At 36.7% G+C, this 20,270-nt stretch overlaps 2 protein-coding genes across 5 annotated transcripts in view; both read left to right on the plus strand.

Annotated features, from left to right (window-relative positions):
• Positions 1-493: 493 nt before the first annotated feature.
• On the plus strand, positions 494-8,140 carry LOC139969233 (carbohydrate sulfotransferase 11-like). 2 transcript variants are annotated; one of them, XM_071974136.1, is made up of 3 exons: positions 494-1,327; positions 2,651-2,775; positions 4,020-8,140. In XM_071974136.1, exons 1-3 carry the CDS (start codon positions 1,192-1,194, stop codon positions 4,845-4,847), a joined length of 1,089 nt encoding a protein of 362 aa, XP_071830237.1. In that variant the 5' UTR covers positions 494-1,191; the 3' UTR covers positions 4,848-8,140. The 2 variants fall into 2 exon arrangements, with proteins under 2 accessions (XP_071830237.1, XP_071830238.1); XM_071974137.1 differs by having other exon boundaries at positions 1,202-1,334.
• Positions 8,141-9,763: 1,623 nt separating this feature from the next.
• LOC139969242 (cGMP-dependent protein kinase 1-like) overlaps positions 9,764-20,270 on the plus strand; it is a 156,106-nt gene continuing 145,599 nt past the window's right edge. The window contains exons 1-3 of one of the 3 annotated variants that reach the window (XM_071974155.1): positions 9,764-10,187; positions 11,644-11,666; positions 16,274-16,689. In XM_071974155.1, coding sequence (XP_071830256.1) covers positions 16,412-16,689 — 278 coding nt within the window. In that variant the 5' untranslated portion in view covers positions 9,764-10,187; positions 11,644-11,666; positions 16,274-16,411. Of the gene's footprint in view, positions 10,188-10,221; positions 10,410-11,643; positions 11,667-16,273; positions 16,690-20,270 lie in introns of those variants that run through there. The other 2 variants (XM_071974153.1, XM_071974154.1) reach the window with 2 other exon arrangements.

Consider the following 20,270-nt stretch of genomic DNA (forward strand, 5'->3'; position numbering starts at 1 on the left):
CATTGTATTACAATGTGCTTACATTGTATTACAATGTGCTTACATTGTATTACAATTTGATAGCGGTGATGAATTTCAGCCGAAGGTGTTTTATTGATCAAATGATGTTAAAGGAACCCTATTTGGTTGATAGAATTAAAGAAATGCATCACCATGAATATTTAGGTTAGAACTCAGGGGTAGCAATTCAGCCTTAAAGGAGCTTATCGGATAATAAGTATGTTGTAGGTGAATGTTTTGAAACCCGGAATAGCTATTCGAAACATTACCAATACTATAACTTTCATCATTTTCGTGCGATGTGATAAATGAAGACCAACCTAAAGCCACTCTTTTTAACTGATATACCATGTTCATAATTTACGCATCTGAATAGGCATGCATGTTAACCTATGAAAATAGCTATTTCTTAAAGTAATATTCGGTCATCAGTGGTGACAACCACAGAACGTACAGCCCGGTGTAATCCTTTTGTATATAGTTTATGAATGGGGTGGGGGGGGGGGGCAATTCATGGACTATTAATGCCGCTACGTGTAACATACTTACTTTCTGTCTCAGTGAGGTCTGCATCCGACATGACCATATCCCATGTTGCTGACGTCATGCCTATCCAGCATCACAAGAAGCATCATATAGGCATATATAGTTCTCTCTGTGGATAGTGTACTGGTTATCAAATAGGGACCACCTCTTTTATATACGGGAATATTAGCTAGAGTAGAGGAACCAAACAACACATGTGACTGGTCCTGTATTAATCTACGCAGTCTATTTACCCAAGAATATAGCATCTCGTGACCTTCACCATTCCCCTAACATGAAGATAATAGTGTCAAGAAAAGTACTAGCAAACGTAATTTATTCACACAGCTGTGCAATCAATCTAACGTATTTCGTTGTATTCTTCACTTTTTTACTACAGATATTGTATTTAGGCGGTCAAGTGAGACAAGTTCTTCACACAATAGACTATATGCATGTATAGTGATATGGTTTAACAAGCACACATCGTGCATGGTAGCGAAATATAGCGGCCACTTTATTAACTGCAAAGCAAATGAAGCCATTGACGGTATGAGACTTCAGGATCCCTTCACACACCGGTATAGCAGTTAAATTAACCTCATTCACAGTATTGCACCCTGCGAAAAGAGCACAGCTGGTCTTTCGTCTTTCCAAAAATAGGTCATGACAGCTCGGTTTACAGACAAGAAAAAAATTACAATTTTACTTCTTATTTTGTTCTGTAGCGGTTTACTAGTTTATGAGTATAATTCTACTCAACGGATAACACAGAAATTCAAATCTGATCAAGAAAATGAAGGTAAGAAGTAAGTTTAGAAAGCACGTGTATGCAGCAGTGTGCACTTTCTTACTCTCAGGTGGCATTCACTTTCAAAATCATGTTTACTATTATTCTTCAATGATTACCAAAACCGTAGTTCTGTTTTTTTAATAATGTCAATGGGTCACATTACTGCAACTCAATGTTCAAGTCCAAGGTGACTGCGTTTAAAGATGAGTTTAGGCACATAATTGCTTGATATGTTTTAGACCTTCAAGTAGCCTACTACCATACCAGTGCAAGTTGTAATTCTATATACCATTTCCATTTTATATTTGAAAACATGGGCCTTCCAGAAGGTTAGTCTTGAAAGGCCTATGTCGCATTCCAAGAAAAGAGAGCCATAGAAAGAGTGCTATTAATGTGTCTTTAGCTATTCCGGTTTTCAAGATATATACCTTTAAAATAAGCTTAATCGCTTGAATAAGTTTTTAATGTTAACTTGACGATGCATTCTGCTACTCAATGCAGGTCTTAATGTTTTTCCATTGTTTTACAAATTCTAGTGAATCAATCAAATCATGTTCTTTTAGCTTCACCGACATAACATCATTGGTTACATTTTTTTCCATAAAAGCCTTATGCCTGCTATTGAGTATTGTGTTGCATCTGAGGAACTGATCTATAATGGTGCATCCAATTCAAATATTAGCCTCGAGTCTTTTCATTTCTCCAATATAAAGTATTAAGTCCTATTGTAGAACTAGAAACTCGACTTTCAACAGTGTGCTCATAATTACTGTCTTTGTCTGAAGTCTTATTCTGAAGCAGACCTTACTGTGTTAGTTCCTAAAATAAACCACAAAACTCCACAGGAAACAATACTTCTATGGCCTCAAATAACATGAGTATTAGAGAATGTTCAAGTATAAATGTTGTTGAATGTGATACATGGACACTCTGTTGTTATTGAAAGAGCATGCTTTGGATGTGTTATAGGTAATCGATTAACATAAACATGTAGGTCTGCACAGAGCAGCTGGCGTCATCATAACCAATTGCGCCCTATAAAGGAGCATTTCGGACAAACAGTATATCTCATTGGTGAATGTCTTGGAAATCCGAAATAGCTAGAAACATTACTCAGACTAACTTTTTGTAATCTTCTCGAACTATGAAACATCAATATTATACTGCTCCCTGGGGCTTTCTAAGGTTTCCATTCACTTCCGATTAACGATGGAAAACAAGTTTCACGGTGCGTGCTTGACACATATCCTTTAAAACTACATATAGCAGATTAGCCCCCTCTACTATTGCCTATTTCGCTTACAATGGTATCTTGTGAATTTACTTCTACAGGGGTGAGATCCACTTCTATGAACAGGGTAACGGAAAAACAAATCCAGAATTTGACACATACAGCCGACGAAGTCATGGAATTTCTGATGTCAATGAATATAAGCCTAGATTCCTTCCTATCCAAAGTAAGAAAGCCAATTGAGATTTAAAGCTGATTTATGCATTGACTGTAAAGACCAAGTCTTGTTATATTTGCATACAATTGACCAACATTCTCTCATATACTCTAATTTTAAGAGATTGTTTTTGGTAGTTACCACCAATTTGTTGACCCCCCCCCCCTTAATCAGTCAGTTTTTTTTTAACTTTTAAACATTTCGATGGGATTATGCAAATATTGTTGGCATCCACAATGTGGGGTATATGACTGACATGACGTCATCACTCTGTATGCTGTACTTGGATCGGCACACATCGGTCAAGTTTGAAGTACATGAGCCGTGAACTTCATTAACTTCGTAACCTTTCATATATACGTTATAATTATACGCCATAAACATTCCATCAAACAATTAATTCAAACGGTGTTTACTTATATGAGTAGGACACTTTCGGTCAGTATTTCTTGATTTTTTCCGCATGATCCGTAATAGCTTAAAGAAAATTTATTTTCCTAAATTTCCAACAATTTTGTTAAGCAATCAACTTCAGGCACGGGAATATTGATTTAAGTTTTAAGACCAGTAGTTACATTTTCAGCTGTAGTTTGTGATTTTCGTGCACACAAATGTGGTCAATTAGTGTAAGCAGTGTCGTAACAACAGTATGGAAGGCATATGGAAGGTTGTCTCTCTAACGGACTAACCCTTTCCTAACCCTTTGATTCGGTAAGCAAGGCAGTTTTGCTGGAGAAATAAAAACAGCAGTTTGTCCTCGACTAATTATTGTGATGTGTTCCAAACATCTGATCTGACCTGGATAATCATAGTCAAACTCTTACTTCAACCCCCTCCCCCCTCCCCACCCTCCTCCGGCCCATCTGCTATCCCGGTATACGTAAAGTTTATGTAAAATTATAGATTGTTCACACTTGACTCACTATTCTTGCTTATATTCGAGACGTTTCCACTCCTGTTTTGTGCATGTAATGATGAACGTTCAAGTCTAGTACGTGTGTATAGCGATCCATGGTTCTTTTGTGAATGCTAATCCGCAGTGTAAAGAGAAATATGAACTTGATTTCATTATTCGTCTTTCTTTAAGCGCAAAGAACATGCGTGTCGGACCGTCTCAACTTTAATCGCAACCATGCTGACATCTTTGAATGATGAAGGCCATAATAGTTTAATCACCTAATGATAAATATTCATTACACATATCTTTGCAGGATTCACCTAATGATGAATATTTATTACACATATCTTTGCAGGATTACAGTCTGAAAGAGGAAAAGTGGCTTGCTCTCATGGAAGCGCGACAACGGTCACGTGTTCAGAGAATGAACTTCTTCTGTGACTCCTATCACATTCGCAAACGGACTACAAGAGAATTGTTGGCCAAACAATCTTACCGTCACGCCTTATATGCAAACGATCAGAATAAAGTCATCTTCAGCTTAGTGTTGAAAGTGGCGTCCAATCATTTCAAGAAATTATTCAAGCAAATTGGGGGCTCAAAGCGACTCTACATAATGCCCACTGAATCTTGTAAAGGGCGCGTGGAGAATTATTTCAGAATTTTGTTCGTACGCCATCCACTTGCAAGAATGCTTTCAGCTTACAAGGAAAAATTTGTAGAGCATCATATTGCTCATTTTGTACAGATTGGTAGGAAGATAATAGGTGACCAAAGGGAAGGAGCAACACAGCTAGAAATAAAACAGGCAACCGATGTAACCTTTTTGGAATTCATTAAGCATTTGACGATGGGTAAGAAGGCCCGAATTAATACGCACTGGGACTTAATTTGGATTCATAATCGTGTATGCGAAATGCGATACGACTTCATAGGCAAGCTAGAAACCATTGAGGATGATTACAGGTATATGTTGTACAAGATGTCTCGTGGTAGGTTACACGCAAGCGACTATAACTTTATGGGAGCATATCGTAGTTACCATGGTAATGATGAAAAGTTACAAGAATATTATCAGCAGGTGCCCTCCTCTGTTTTACAATTGTGGTATAACATTTATCGCAGGGATTTCGAACTGTTTGGCTATAACATGGACATCATAAACACTACACACCCATCGTAGAAATGGACTACAATTATTGTAAGTTTATAGTTCCTGATAAAGAACACTAAAAACAACTGCTATATAAGCATTAAGATATTCTGCAGTTTGCTGATGGTCCGAAAGATTATTATTAGTGTGTACTGCATGTAGTCTCGTTAAATAACGTGCAAATTCTTGTGTAATCTTGGTTTCAAGTACATGTGTACACAAAGACATTTGACAGATGTTGTTAAAAAAAATATCTCCATTTTTATGATGGTGCCAGTTTGTGAACGTCGAATCAGTGTAGTGTAGACCACGCTGCATACAAAGTGAAGTATACCACATTTAAATTCTCCACATTTTGAGATAACCAAATTAAAAATCATAAGAAAATCAGTCAAACAGTTGAGATATAGTCGAAAGAATTGGTTGTAATTTTGGAATGATGAGAGAAAGTTTTATATTCAATAGTTGAAATGTTGGAATAAAAAGTCAATATTTCGATCTAAAATAACGAAATTGGGACTGGATCTATGGTACTTTGATAGAATAAACATTTCAGAAAATAAAAATTAGATTTCCAGTCAATAGTCGAATGTTTAAGCAAATAAAAACAGAAAATTCCAGAGGAATTTCGAGAAAGTATCCAAAATTTAGCGATAAAACTCGAAATTGTGGTGTATCCAGGAACGAGTCCAAAAGTCGATACAAACAGCTAAAACTGATAGAATATTGATAAATTCTTGAGGTATAGTAGTCGAAGGTTGGGATCAATAAGTCGAAGACACATTTCTCAAAAGAAAAACAAAGTAATGATGAATATTATAAATGAAAGCAAACTTGAATTTTTGACCCTTCACATGGGAAACCTTTTCGGAAAAGGTAAAATAAGTAGAAATATCGAGTAAAATAATACACATCATGATATGAAAAGTAAATATGTCGGTATAAAAAACAAAATTTCGAGAAAAGTCGAGAGTTTCAGAAAGTTTGTCCAGCTGAAATAATTCGAGAAAAAGGATTGAAATTTCGATTAGTTCTTCCTATCCGCAGATCTAAAACTCTTCTGTGGAAAACACCAAACCCTGTTTGTTTTCTGTCTCCCCCTCCAGAAAACGTCCTATATCACATAATTATTTTGTAATTTGTTGGAAGCAGAATTACGAAGAAAATGTAACGAAAATGAAATATCAATTGCAGAGACATATGTACAAGAAGACATTCCCCAAATTTCCCGCTCGCTTGGTGGACGTGAGCTGCCATTTTGTCATACAGCCTTTCATAAAGAGTGTTTACCTGCTAAAATTGTAAGCCTATTATAAGAATGTTCTTAATCTCTTTGTCCGTGGTTTCTTTGAAGCAGTGAATCGTTATTTCTAGTCGATTTCAACGTAGAAGAAAATAACTTAAGTGATCCACTTGGTACTGAATAATCAGCAGTTCTCGATGCCATGAATACATGTTATTTTATTGAATGGCAAGGAAGTGAAACGAGAATCAACTGATTGTGTTGCTTCAATTTATTGTTACCGTGATGTTGATCTCCTTTGAAGAGTGGCAGTACCACATTATAAGACAACATTTACAGCTTACATTGAGGGTATAGTCATGAGTATGGAAATCATGATTCTTCACTAGATATATCCCATTCTATGTTAATGGGACTAGCTATTGCCTGCACAGTGCACGTAGTTAGTTTTCGGACCCATGCAAGCTCTTTCATGGCTGATTTTTTTAATATGAAATACATGCACCAGTCACCCCGCCAAAGTTTTCTTTTTTGGTAACAAAATGTTTCGGCTCGATCGCTTTTGGGACCTTACCGACGATGGGAATATGTCTCGCTGTTCTTGATAACAAGTATTTTCAGGTGCAGGTTCATGTCTAATTAGTAGCCATATCTTTGTATTCTCATTATTCATATTGCCTCATAAAGTTTTGGGACGGGTACCCCTCTCAGTCCTTTACGTGTCTGATCAGGCTCTCACCGTATGGCGGCCGTATTATATGAGTTTAACCATTATCCGATGACAGATAGTAGATCAAGGGTGTCTTATCGCATGCAGGGGGTCTTATCGCATTGAGGGTGTCTTATTGCATGAAAGGTGTCTTATCGCATGATGGGTGTCTCATTACATGATGGGTGTCTTATTGCAAGAAGGGTGTCTTATTACGAAGGGTGTCTTATTGCATGAAGGGTGTCTCATTACATGAAGGGTGTCTTATTGCATCAAGGGTGTCTTATCGCACGAATGGTGCCTTATCGCATGTAGGGTGCCTTATTGCATGAAGGGTATCTTATCGCATGTAGTGTGTCTTATTGTATCAAGGGTGTCTTATCGCACGAATGGTGCCTTATCGCATGTAGGGTGCCTTATTGCATGAAGAGTGTCTCATTACATGATGGGTGTCTCATTACATGATGGGTGTCTCATTACATGATGGGTGTCTTTTGCAAGAAGGGTGTCTTATTGCGAAGGGTGTCTTATTGCATGAACGGTGTCTCATTGCATCAAGGGTGTCTTATCGCACGAATGGTGCCTTATCGCATGTAGGGTGCCTTATTGCATGAAGGGTATCTTATCGCATGTAGTGTGCCTTATTGCATGAAGGGTATCTTATCACATGTAAGGTGTCTTATCTCATGAAGGGTGTCTTATTGCATTCGGCTGCGAGATGCTCTGATCATGGAATAAACTAAGCTAATATTCCCAATATTTATGTAGTTACCCCGGCCAATGCAGAAGCTCTTCCCACCACGGTGACAACCAGGCTAAGCTGGCTGCATACCTCAAATTGGAACACATGTCGCTATGGAGTCATTTTCGTGCGCAGACTATCTGCACAGCTTAATTTACTTTAAAATATTAATAAGTCAATTGCCCAATTTAACAGGAGCCAATTAAGTGAAAATATTCTGTATATATATATATTCAATTTATAAAGTCATGTATAAAGAAAAGCACAGTTGATCAATCTACAGCGAAAGGAGAAATGTGTCGACCAAATCCAACGGAAGCTCGTTTGATGATTTAGATACGTTAATTTCCCCCTCATATTTGAAGATTTAATTTTCGTGAATAAACTTTGTGGCTCATAAATTTTATGTTATATTTATAATATTTAATGGCTAATTTCACCTTTCCCGGTAGACCAAAATTAACAGATTATGTATTATGGTATTTATTTTTTCCTTGAAAATTTGTGATAAATTGATTCAATGTAGAACGCATCTTTGGATGTTGAAAGATAAGAAATTGTTAACTTATCACTGATCACTGACTGATTTAGGTAAGGGGCTGTACTCTTGTGGAAGCGCCGGAGGTGAACTAAGGATATTTAAAAGGAAGAGGCTACCCAGCGGTCATTAATGACCGCTGGGTAGCCTCTTCCTTTTACTTGAAGCAGACTCCATCATTTATAGTTGACGGGGGTCCTCCCGGCACAAAAATAGTGCATGATTCGGCGACTACAAATTAGGGCCCTTCTGAGACTATACATTAGGGCTTTGTAAGTCGTTATCAACGGACATGCTAACAAATAATAGTAAACTAATTTGTCCCCTAACTGATTTAGAGACTGAGCTAAATCATAATGGGAGGGCCAGATGCGAATGAAGTATTTTATAAAGGAGGGGTGCTGCCAGTTTTGAATGTCGGAATTTGGGATCTCGGGTGGCCCTATATGTTGCTGTATTCTATTCTGCAGATTCAATCAGTCAGAGTAAGCATTATTGACTATAGCCTATACTTTAAAATGGAAATATAACTGGTCGAGACATCCAATGTGGCATATTCGTGAACTAATCAATTGTATTCGACTTGAAAGTTCGGAAAGAAGGAAAATGCTTTTCCAAGTCACTTTCTGTTTAAACTTCGCATTAAACGTGTCACTTGCGACCTGCATTGGTAATGCACATGAATACATTGTTATAGCCAGCCAGTAAAGCTTTTTTGAACACCTTGTGGCGGAGCTTGCTATAGGCTTCGGAGCTAAAGATTTGGAGCCTCGAGCCGCCCGCGGTCCGCTGTCTTGCCGTCTGCCAAATCTAATGCGGCCCGCCGGCGGGCAGTACCCGTCGGGCCGACTTCGGTGCCGAAGCCTGGCCGTCTTCGGGCCAACTTCGGCTTGCTTGCTGGGTGTTTGTCTTCATCAATAATAGCAGGATATATTTTTTTCAGCGGAGTCCTCGCAGCGAATATTAATGAGACTTGACGAGGGGAATACAAAGACCTTCGCTAACATCACATGTAAGCCCGTACCCAAGAATTCTGAGTTGTTGGAGCAATAACAATCTTAAGGAGGGGGTGTGTGAGGGGGGGGGGCAGGGGCCCAATTCTTTTGTTCTCTTGGTGGTCACATTGATGGGGGGGGGGTCAGTATTCTTTTCAGTAGTTTTATCTTTTATAAACCAGTTCCTACCTTAATCCGCGACGATCTTGAATGCGTTAATCATCACTTCGTACATATAGGCCTATGCAGCCATGCATGCAATATAAGAGACTATGATAACGGTAGTTTTATAACAGATCCATGATACTGACAGCCCATATGCCGGCTTTAGGCCACATTTGAAAATTTAAAGATAAATTGGGAGAATTTTTCTCAAGGGTAATCTTTGTTCATTTTTAATACAAACAATTTTTTTGCGACCCGTCCAACTCTATGCGCCCCATGTATTGACGATGCTTCGCAGTGTTAACAATGGTAAAGTCGACTGAACAGGAAAGAAAGGAAGTTTTATGTGATAACGTATTTGTTTGGAAAGATACGACGGCATTCGATTTGACCCTGTTGAAGAATAGTGTATGTCGTGTTATAAAGGTTTACTTAACTGTACTTGCACCTTGTACCAGTGTTTGTTTAGAAGTGTCAGAATAGTAAACGTACAGAGAAGTCATATTAATGTTGTTTTCAACAAAATGTACACAATAATTCCCAACAGGTGACATCAGGGTTGGATCCATATGTTACCACTGTAGCCTTTAAGTAGCCTTTAATAACGTGCCTCTTGTTTTATTTGTTGTTACGATTCAACAACAAGTCTTATTGATATCACATGATAATGTTTTCCCTTTGAGGTTTTTCCCCATTTCTGATTGCATGCCCAAGCCAGTCGTGCAGAAGGATTTGACTCGGTCAGCCTTGGATACGTTGTAAACATAAGTGGATCTACACCACCACACACATACACTATACTGCTCCTTGTATTGGATTGACACATATCGCTGTGGAGTGTGGTATTTGTGTTACTTGCCTGCGAGAGTTCTGTGATGTCAAAGGAGAACACCTTTCGATATTTAAGTTGAATTGTTAAGAAAGGAAAGCGCAGGGTTCTTAGTGTTTTCTATGTGACATGTGATAAAGGAAATAAAGGTATTGTATTGCTTTTCGTTGTTAATTGTTGTACTAAGGATCCAGAGAATTCATAGTTGCATGCGTAAGAACACAACGTGTGTTGACTTGGTCTGGCTTATGAAGCACAGGTGTCACTGACACTAATTAGCGGGACTCAGTTGAATTTGAAATAGACGCGGACTAAATCACTTCACCGTAACCCAGCATGGACACGTTTCTACTGTGCCTAGCCCTGAACAAGTCGGTTGCATTTGTTACTCGAATTTAAGCATTTGCTTTCAAGCAACATACTAGCCCACTGCGTCTTACCTGGGCTAGGAAAGCATATCCTAAGTTAGACCGAGGCCTAGGCCTGCAGTAAGCGTAACGTAGGGACAACGGCGCAGTTCTTGATCCTTATTTACATGTAGATGATTGTTACATATTTCATAAGCCATAGTCAGACTTGAGTTTAGCCCAAGGCTACCCTATATGTTTACCATTGTAGGATAAATTCCATTGTCGTATCCACTGAACCTTTGTAGAACTTATGCTGTGTTGTGTAACTTAGGTCTTCAAAGCATGTACATGTACAGTAGGCCAGGACCAGCTGTGTATGTAGGCAGATCAATCTTTGACAATGAATAGAGGAATTCACAACAAAATAGGCATAGTAGTTTAAAAGATCATGTTTGTGTAATTGCATATAGAAACGATCAGACTTAAGGTCTTTATCCTCGTTTTACAGAGTTTGTCAGTAGCTAGAGGTTCCTACGGTTTTCTGTGAACTTTTCATGTGCCTCTAGCAGGTTAAAGCCTTAGAGTAAATCTTTGGGCAAACTACACTTTTTGAAAGCAACTACCAAAGAATTTCTCCAATATTTTGAAAAATAGTCCACTGTAGAATGTAATTTTTGTATGAAATCTTTGCCTATTAATGTATCATTCACAAATTTAAGTGACCTTTTCATTGTTGTTCACTGTAAGTAAGTGTTGGACAACATTGACACAAATTGTAAGTTGCTGGTATATTTGCTACAATGAATGTCATCATTTTTATCTGACAATCATTAAAATAAGAAAGATTGAAATAATATACTTGGCATTAGATCTGGAGGCAAATCCTCACAATTTGTTGCTATGGGCGTTAAATCTTGGGGTATATAAATAGTTCATTGTATTATTGCTATGCTTACAAAATTGTATTCTTGCTGTTGGTTGGCAACATATGGAGAAAGTATGAAATTATCCATTATGATTGCTCTCATAAATTTACTTTAATGTATGACCTTATTGTACACATGAAGACTAGTGAAGCATCCAACTTTTGTTCTTGAAAGCTGTCAGTGTCCTGATTATATAACAGATGGAATAATTTCATGTTTGAGCCTGGGTCTTCATTGGGTTCTACTTTGAGTGTCTTCAGTTTTAACATTTATTTTATTGCTGCCATTTGAGACCCAGTTCCCTCTTCTTCTTGATTTCTCCTACCAAGGTCGAGGTATGCAGTGAACAGAAGTAAGCATGGGCAGTTTTCAGATTGCAGAAAGCACGACTACATTGAGAATAAAATTTTATATTCTCCAATTGTCTGGGATGATGCCAAATGCTCTTTTCACCAAAAATTAGAAACAAATTTAACAATTTAAAGGAGGAATGTTTTACGCATAGTTGCATACATGTCATGTACTGTTATAGAATCCATTCTTACATACATGCCAGGTACTGTGGTAGAATGCAAACTTACATACATGTCATGTACTGTTGTAGAATACATACTAACAAACATGCCAGGATACTAACAAACATGGCAGGTACTGTTATAGAATCCATTCTTACATACATGCCAGGTACTGTTATAGAATCCATACTTACATACATATCATGTACTGTTGTAGAATACATACTAACAAACATGCCAGGATACTAACAAACATGGCAGGTACTGTTATAGAATCCATACTTACATACATATCATGTACTGTTGTAGAATACATACTAACAAACATGCCAGGATACTAACAAACATGGCAGGTACTGTTATAGAATCCATACTAACATGCATGCCATGTACTGTTATAGAATCCATTCTTACATACATGCCATGTACTGTTATAGAATCCATTCTTACATACATGTCATGTACTGTTGTAGAATACATACTAACAAACATGCCAGGATACTAACAAACATGCCAGGTACTGTTATAGAATCCATTCTTACATACATGCCAGGTACTGTTATAGAATCCATACTTACATACATATCATGTACTGTTATAGAATCCATACTAACAAACATGCCAGGATACTAACAAACATGCCAGGTACTGTTATAGAATCCATTCTTACATACATGCCAGGTACTGTTATAGAATCCATACTAACATGCATGCCATGTACTGTTATAGAATCCATTCTTACATACATGCCATGTACTGTTATAGAATCCATTCTTACATACATGTCATGTACTGTTGTAGAATACATACTAACAAACATGCCAGGATACTAACAAACATGCCAGGTACTGTTATAGAATCCATACTAACATGCATGCCATGTACTGTTGTAGAATACATACTAACATGCCAGGTACTGCTGTAGAATACAAACTTACATACATGCCATGTACTGCTGTAGAGTACTACATACATACATGCCTGGTACTATGGTAGAATGCGAACTTACATATGTGCCAGGTACTGTTGTAGAATACAAACTTACATGCCATGTAATGTTATAGAATCCATTCTTACATACATGTCATGTACTGTTGTAGAATACATACTAACAAACATGCCAGGATACTAACAAACATGCCAGGTACTGTTATAGAATCCATTCTTACATACATATCATGTACTGTTATAGAATCCATTCTTACATACATGCCATGTACTGTTATAGAATCCATTCTTACATACATGTCATGTACTGTTATAGAATCCATTCTTACATACATGTCATGTACTATTATAGAATCCATTCTTACATACATGCCATGTACTGTTATAGAATCCATTCTTACAAACATGCCAGGTACTGTTATAGAATCCATTCTTACATACATATCATGTACTGTTATAGAATCCATTCTTACATACATGTCATGTACTGTTATAGAATCCATTCTTACATACATGTCATGTACTGTTGTAGAATACATACTAACAAACATGCCAGGATACTAACAAACATGCCAGGTACTGTTATAGAATCCATACTAACATGCATGCCATGTACTGTTGTAGAATACATACTAACATGCCAGGTACTGCTGTAGAATACAAACTTACATACATGCCATGTACTGCTGTAGAGTACTACATACATACATGCCTGGTACTATGGTAGAATGCGAACTTACATATGTGCCAGGTACTGTTGTAGAATACAAACTTACATGCCATGTAATGTTATAGAATCCATTCTTACATACATGTCATGTACTGTTGTAGAATACATACTAACAAACATGCCAGGATACTAACAAACATGCCAGGTACTGTTATAGAATCCATTCTTACATACATATCATGTACTGTTATAGAATCCATTCTTACATACATGCCATGTACTGTTATAGAATCCATTCTTACATACATGTCATGTACTGTTATAGAATCCATTCTTACATACATGTCATGTACTATTATAGAATCCATTCTTACATACATGCCATGTACTGTTATAGAATCCATTCTTACAAACATGCCAGGTACTGTTATAGAATCCATTCTTACATACATATCATGTACTGTTATAGAATCCATTCTTACATACATGTCATGTACTGTTATAGAATCCATTCTTACATACATGTCATGTACTGTTATAGAATCCATTCTTACATACATGCCATGTACTGTTATAGAATCCATTCTTACATACATGTCATGTACTGTTATAGAATCCATTCTTACATACATGCCATGTAATGTTATAGAATCCATTCTTACATACATGTCATGTACTGTTATAGAATCCATTCTTACATACATGCCAGGTAATGTTATAGAATCCATACTAACATGCATGCCATGTACTGTTATAGAATCCATTCTTACATACATGCCATGTACTGTTATAGAATCCATACTTACATACATATCATGTACTGTTATAGAATCCATTCTTACATACATGTCATGTACTGTTATAGAATCCATTCTTACATACATGCCAGGTAATGTTATAGAATCCATACTAACATGCATGCCATGTACTGTTATAGAATCCATTCTTACATACATGCCAGGTAATGTTATAGAATCCATTCTTACATACATATCATGTACTGTTGTAGAATACATACTAACAAACATGCCAGGATACTAACAAACATGCCAGGTACTGTTATAGAATCCATTCTTACATACATATCATGTACTGTTATAGAATCCATTCTTACATACATGCCAGGTAATGTTATAAAATCCATTCTTACATACATATCATGTACTGTTGTAGAATACATACTAACAAACATGCCAGGATACTAACAAACATGCCAGGTACTGTTATAGAATCCATTCTTACATACATATCATGTACTGTTATAGAATCCATTCTTACATACATGCCATGTACTGTTATAGAATCCATTCTTACATACATGTCATGTACTGTTATAGAATCCATTCTTACATACATGTCATGTACTGTTATAGAATCCATTCTTACATACATGCCATGTACTGTTATAGAATCCATTCTTACATACATGCCAGGTACTGTTATAGAATCCATTCTTACATACATGTCATGTACTGTTATAGAATCCATTCTTACATACATGTCATGTACTGTTATAGAATCCATTCTTACATACATGCCAGGTAATGTTATAGAATCCATACTTACATACATATCATGTACTGTTATAGAATCCATACTTACATACATGTCATGTACTGTTATAGAATACATACTAACAAACATGCCAGGATACTAACAAACATGCCAGGTACTGTTATAGAATCCATTCTTACATACATGCCATGTACTGTTATAGAATCCATTCTTACATACATGTCATGTAATGTTATAGAATCCATTCTTACATACATGCCATGTACTGTTATAGAATCCATTCTTACATACATGTCATGTACTGTTATAGAATCCATTCTTACATACATGCCAGGTAATGTTATAGAATCCATTCTTACATACATATCATGTACTGTTGTAGAATACATACTAACAAACATGCCAGGATACTAACAAACATGCCAGGTACTGTTATAGAATCCATACTAACATGCATGCCATGTACTGTTATAGAATCCATTCTTACATACATGCCATGTACTGTTATAGAATCCATTCTTACATACATGTCATGTACTGTTGTAGAATACATACTAACAAACATGCCAGGATACTAACAAACATGCCAGGTACTGTTATAGAATCCATACTAACATGCATGCCATGTACTGTTGTAGAATACATACTAACATGCCAGGTACTGCTGTAGAATACAAACTTACATACATGCCATGTACTGCTGTAGAGTACTACATACATACATGCCTGGTACTATGGTAGAATGCGAACTTACATACGTGCCAGGTACTGTTGTAGAATACAAACTTACATGCCAGGTACTGCTGTAGAATACAAACTTACATACATGCCATGTACTGCTGTAGAGTACATACTAACATGCCTGGTACTATGGTAGAATGCGAACTTACATACGTGCCAGGTACTGTTGTAGAATACAAACTTACAAGCCAGGTACTGTTGTAGAATACAAACTTACAAGCCAGGTACTGTTGTAGAATACAAACTTACAAGCCAGGTACTGTTGTAGAATACAAACTTACAAGCCAGGTACTGTTGTAGAATACAAACTTACAAGCCAGGTACTGTTGTAGAATACATACTTATGTACATGCCAGGTACTATTGTAGAATACATACTTATGTACATTCCAGGTGGCTTACAACATATTTGTAATAAAATGAGATACTGATACCACTTCCTCTATTACCTGTATTTGGAAGCCACCATACTTAGGTAGATTGCTTGGTCTGTTTGGGATTTTTTCTTTCATGAGGTACTGCATATATTCCAGTTGCATATTACATTAAATTATTTTCTTCTGTTCTTTAGGTGACACAGTAATATCCTAATTTGCAAGTCCAAAAGTAGTGCAAACCCTTCAAGTTTGTCCTGGAACTGAATCAGAGATAGCAGGCTTTGGCCTGTACCATATTCTGTTCTGTTTAAGGGTTTCTCCATGGTCTTACAATGGGGAGCATCTCAGATCTTCAGAAACTTTTACGTCAGAGAGAAGAACGAATTGTGGAGTTGGAGCGGATATTGAAAGCTAGGGATGACCAATTGGGAGAATTGAGAACTAAGTTGGATAAGTTCCAATCGGTGCTTCACACATCAAATTCCCTGGTCAATATTGGAAAAGGACCAAGAAACAAGCGAGCCGTGGGTATCTCAGCTGAACCTCAATCCCAGAAGTCTGTGAAGGAGTTAGCAGATGTAAAATTCAAAAAACATCCTAAGAGTAAAACGTAAGTAGATACATTCTAGCTATGGACAGGCTTAAAGATCTATTAATGTTAGTCTAAGTTTGTGAACACGACTGGATGGGTGTAATTTTAATGGGTCACTTTTGGCACAAAATTTACTTTGATATAGTATACACTGTTTCAAAGTACAGTACCTCTACCATACAGGTTAGGTTTCTATACCAATTGAAACTTTTGAGAAATCTCCTCTTAAACATTCGGATTTATCAATTTTGTACTCCAGCACACAGACCATTAGGTCAGTTCCTCGGTTACAGTGCAAAACTCAATGGGAATGTTAGCTTTAATGGCCTCAAATAACATGTTAAACAGTGCATTACAAATTTCTCAAGGACAAAAGGAATATAATGTAATACAAACGTGTCCTGTTTACATGAATTTAAAAGACCATGATTTGATAAATTTAGTTGAATTTCAATAGCAATGGATTAGTCTTAACATTTGGCCTGCTCTGATGAGCCAAGTCATCATCAAGTTATCATTAAAGGAGCATTCAAGAAATTTATCATATTTGAAGATGAACTTCCTGAAAACTAGAAAGGCTGTAAAGACTAGCAGTTCTTTCTCTTTCTTTGATTGTGAAATTCAGTTTTAATATTAAACAAGATCTGCTTAAAATCATCCCTGAGAGAGATACAAGCAAATTTATGATCCATGCAGCAGTTTGCAGAATATTTACTATATGTACAGCCAGAGGAGTAAGTGGTGTACAGTTTGTATCTATAACTAGATGAACCCTTCCTTTAAGCTCTGCAATTGGCTCAAAAATAAACCACCAAATTGATCAGACAGATGAAAGAAGTGTTGAACATCCAGGCATTCTCATACAGTCAGAGATAAAATAACGTTTTAAAAGTTTATTCTGAGTCAAAGAATTCATGATGAAAGTCCTGAAACTCTATGAGGCAAACTTTTAAAACTAACACCTACTGTATTGTCAGTAAAACATATTGTACTAAGGCCTGTACTGTATCAGTTCTCCCCTGTGCATGCATCTCAAACTGACTTGCAGGGTAATTCTCATACATTCGGCACATAATAGTATAGTACAGTATGTTGCTGGTTATTTGTTCCTGTGGAACATGGCTTGAGGTTATATCTAAGCAGTCTAATGCAGTTTCCCATCTAACTAACATACAGTACATGTATATATACTGTACATGAAAACTTGGTAACAAATATACATGTGTACATATACAGTACACATTTTAACACCTCTGATTCAGCGGTCACCATGGCCCACTTTCTCTTCCTTTGCAATGTCAACCTTCATCTTAGCAGAGGTTACATTCTAGAGTGTGTATTTGAATTTTCTTGTTTCAGGTTTATCTCTGACAAGAATGTCTTCACCTAATTCAAGCCCTGATTTTTCCCTGATTCAAGCCCTGATTACTGTAGCTTCCTTTGATTTTTCTTGTGATACTGCTTTGTTTCTCTTAGGTTTGAGTCCTTCTGTATGTAAGCTATATTTTTGCACATGTATGTACTGGTTATGTGAATTTGTCTAGTAGGCATGACTAGCTGCTAGGAGAGTTACTGTACATACTGTACATACTCAAGTGCTGGTAGCTGAAGGATATGAAATAGCCTCTAGAGGCCAGTGACATGGTTATAAATAGTTGCCCAAGCCAAGAGAAACTTCAAGACCAGGACCATTGTCAGATCACAGCTTAGCCTACCATTCTTACATATCCTATCAGGTATGAAAACGTTCTCCACAGCCAGCCTTTCTTCCTAATCGTACTGTTAGGCAAAGGCCAATATGGTTGCATTTAACACATGAAACAAACTGACTTCAATCCTTTGTACCGTCAGGACTACAATTCAATGTCCTATAGCCTGTAATCTGTACCTGTTGCTGCTTGAGTTTGGTTAGGATGAATACAGTGTTACTGTACATCAAACAGTACAGTATAGTAATCTGATTTAACAGTGTGAATTTCATTTCTCAATCAAGCAAATATATACAGTAGTATCTATTCAAATGTGCTAAGCATTTGCTTGCTATTCATGTTCAACTTGAAACCATTTTAACTTGAAGATTTATCCAGATTGTCCTTAATGTGTAGCATTCGTGTTATTTCTTGTTTGCATCTTCATTATGGTTACGATGCCGAAGGCTCTGTAACCTTTGCAATCTTGCTGGCGTATGTGCGTGTTTGTGTGTGTGTATATATCTGTGTGTATGTGACAGCAAGCTTGTTAACACAGTATCTCAACAACCACAAGTTGAATCAATGTCGTAGGTAGCTGCCTCAAGATGTGTAGTTGTAACCTATTATTTTTGGTTCCCATTATGAATATTAATGAGTGTTCATTGCTTAACATAAAATTCTTAAATTGTCAGCATCTCTTCGACCGTACAGTATGTCCCATTTAGTTTATACTTGTATGGTGATGTAAGTACATAGTAAGTACATGCCCTTTGCAACAAGTTTTACCTCATTGATATTCATGAGTGGGTGGGCTTAATGGGAAATAGTTGGAAACGGCTTGCAAACACAATATCTCACAACCACAAGATGAATCAATGTCATACATGGTATGTAGATTCCCCATGATGATTAGATTGGTTTTGGTTCCCATCTCATATATAAAAAGGGCATGGTTTAACATGTCATTAATATTCATCAGTTGCAAGAAATGGCTTTTAAATACAATCTTAGACCAAATGTTCCTTGGTTTTCATCCTTGGCATATAAGGTTTGTCACACTACGTTCATACAATCAACCATGCTGTGTTTTGTGTGCATATCAGGAATATTGATCAGTGAACATACAGTAATATTCTTAATCAGATATCTCTGAAATAGTATAACTACAGTACTTAGCTTTAGACATGTACTTGGATAATACAGTGTAAGTGTATGGATTAATGCTTATATCAGAAAATTGGACCTCATTAATATTCATGCATGTGTCTGTTTTTATACTATGTCACTAAATAGAATTTGTTAACATGAGTTTTGATTCCTGGTACCTTCCTTTGCATGTTGTCGTGTTAGTCAATAGATAATCCCTCTTCATTTTGGTGTGCACAAGGCCATGAATATTTAACACATATGGGCTTACCACACTATGAATATGTTTGGGCATTGGAACCACCAACATTTTAATTTTCTGGTTGTTTTGCATATACTTTGAGGGTGACCTACTGTAAGTAGTTGAACTCTGCAATTTTTGGTGAAGCACATGGATACCTTCCAGTCTTTGAAAAGAGTAAAAGCCAAGCTCATTGGTTGATTATTAGTGAGCTTTTAAAACACCTTAAATAGGAGACAAAATGATATAAAATTGAGCTTACCGGAACTCAATATTTAGCATGTACTGTAGTCCTGTATGCTGATCTTCAACCAGTTTTGCACAAACCAGGACGTGTTGACAAGTCCTTAATGATGCTTTGTACATTCTTATCTTATTGCACAACCAGTTTGTGTCTCTTTAATATTTAGCTTTATTTTATTCTTTAAGGCAACTGTTTGGCTGCAACCGTTCATTTTTCTCTCAGTGGATTTAAATTTGTATAAACTTACAAACTGTGTTACCTGAAAAGCCAAAAATAT

Source organism: Apostichopus japonicus, chromosome 6, assembly GCF_037975245.1.
Source record: "Apostichopus japonicus isolate 1M-3 chromosome 6, ASM3797524v1, whole genome shotgun sequence".
NCBI classification, from domain to species: domain Eukaryota; kingdom Metazoa; phylum Echinodermata; class Holothuroidea; order Aspidochirotida; family Stichopodidae; genus Apostichopus; species Apostichopus japonicus.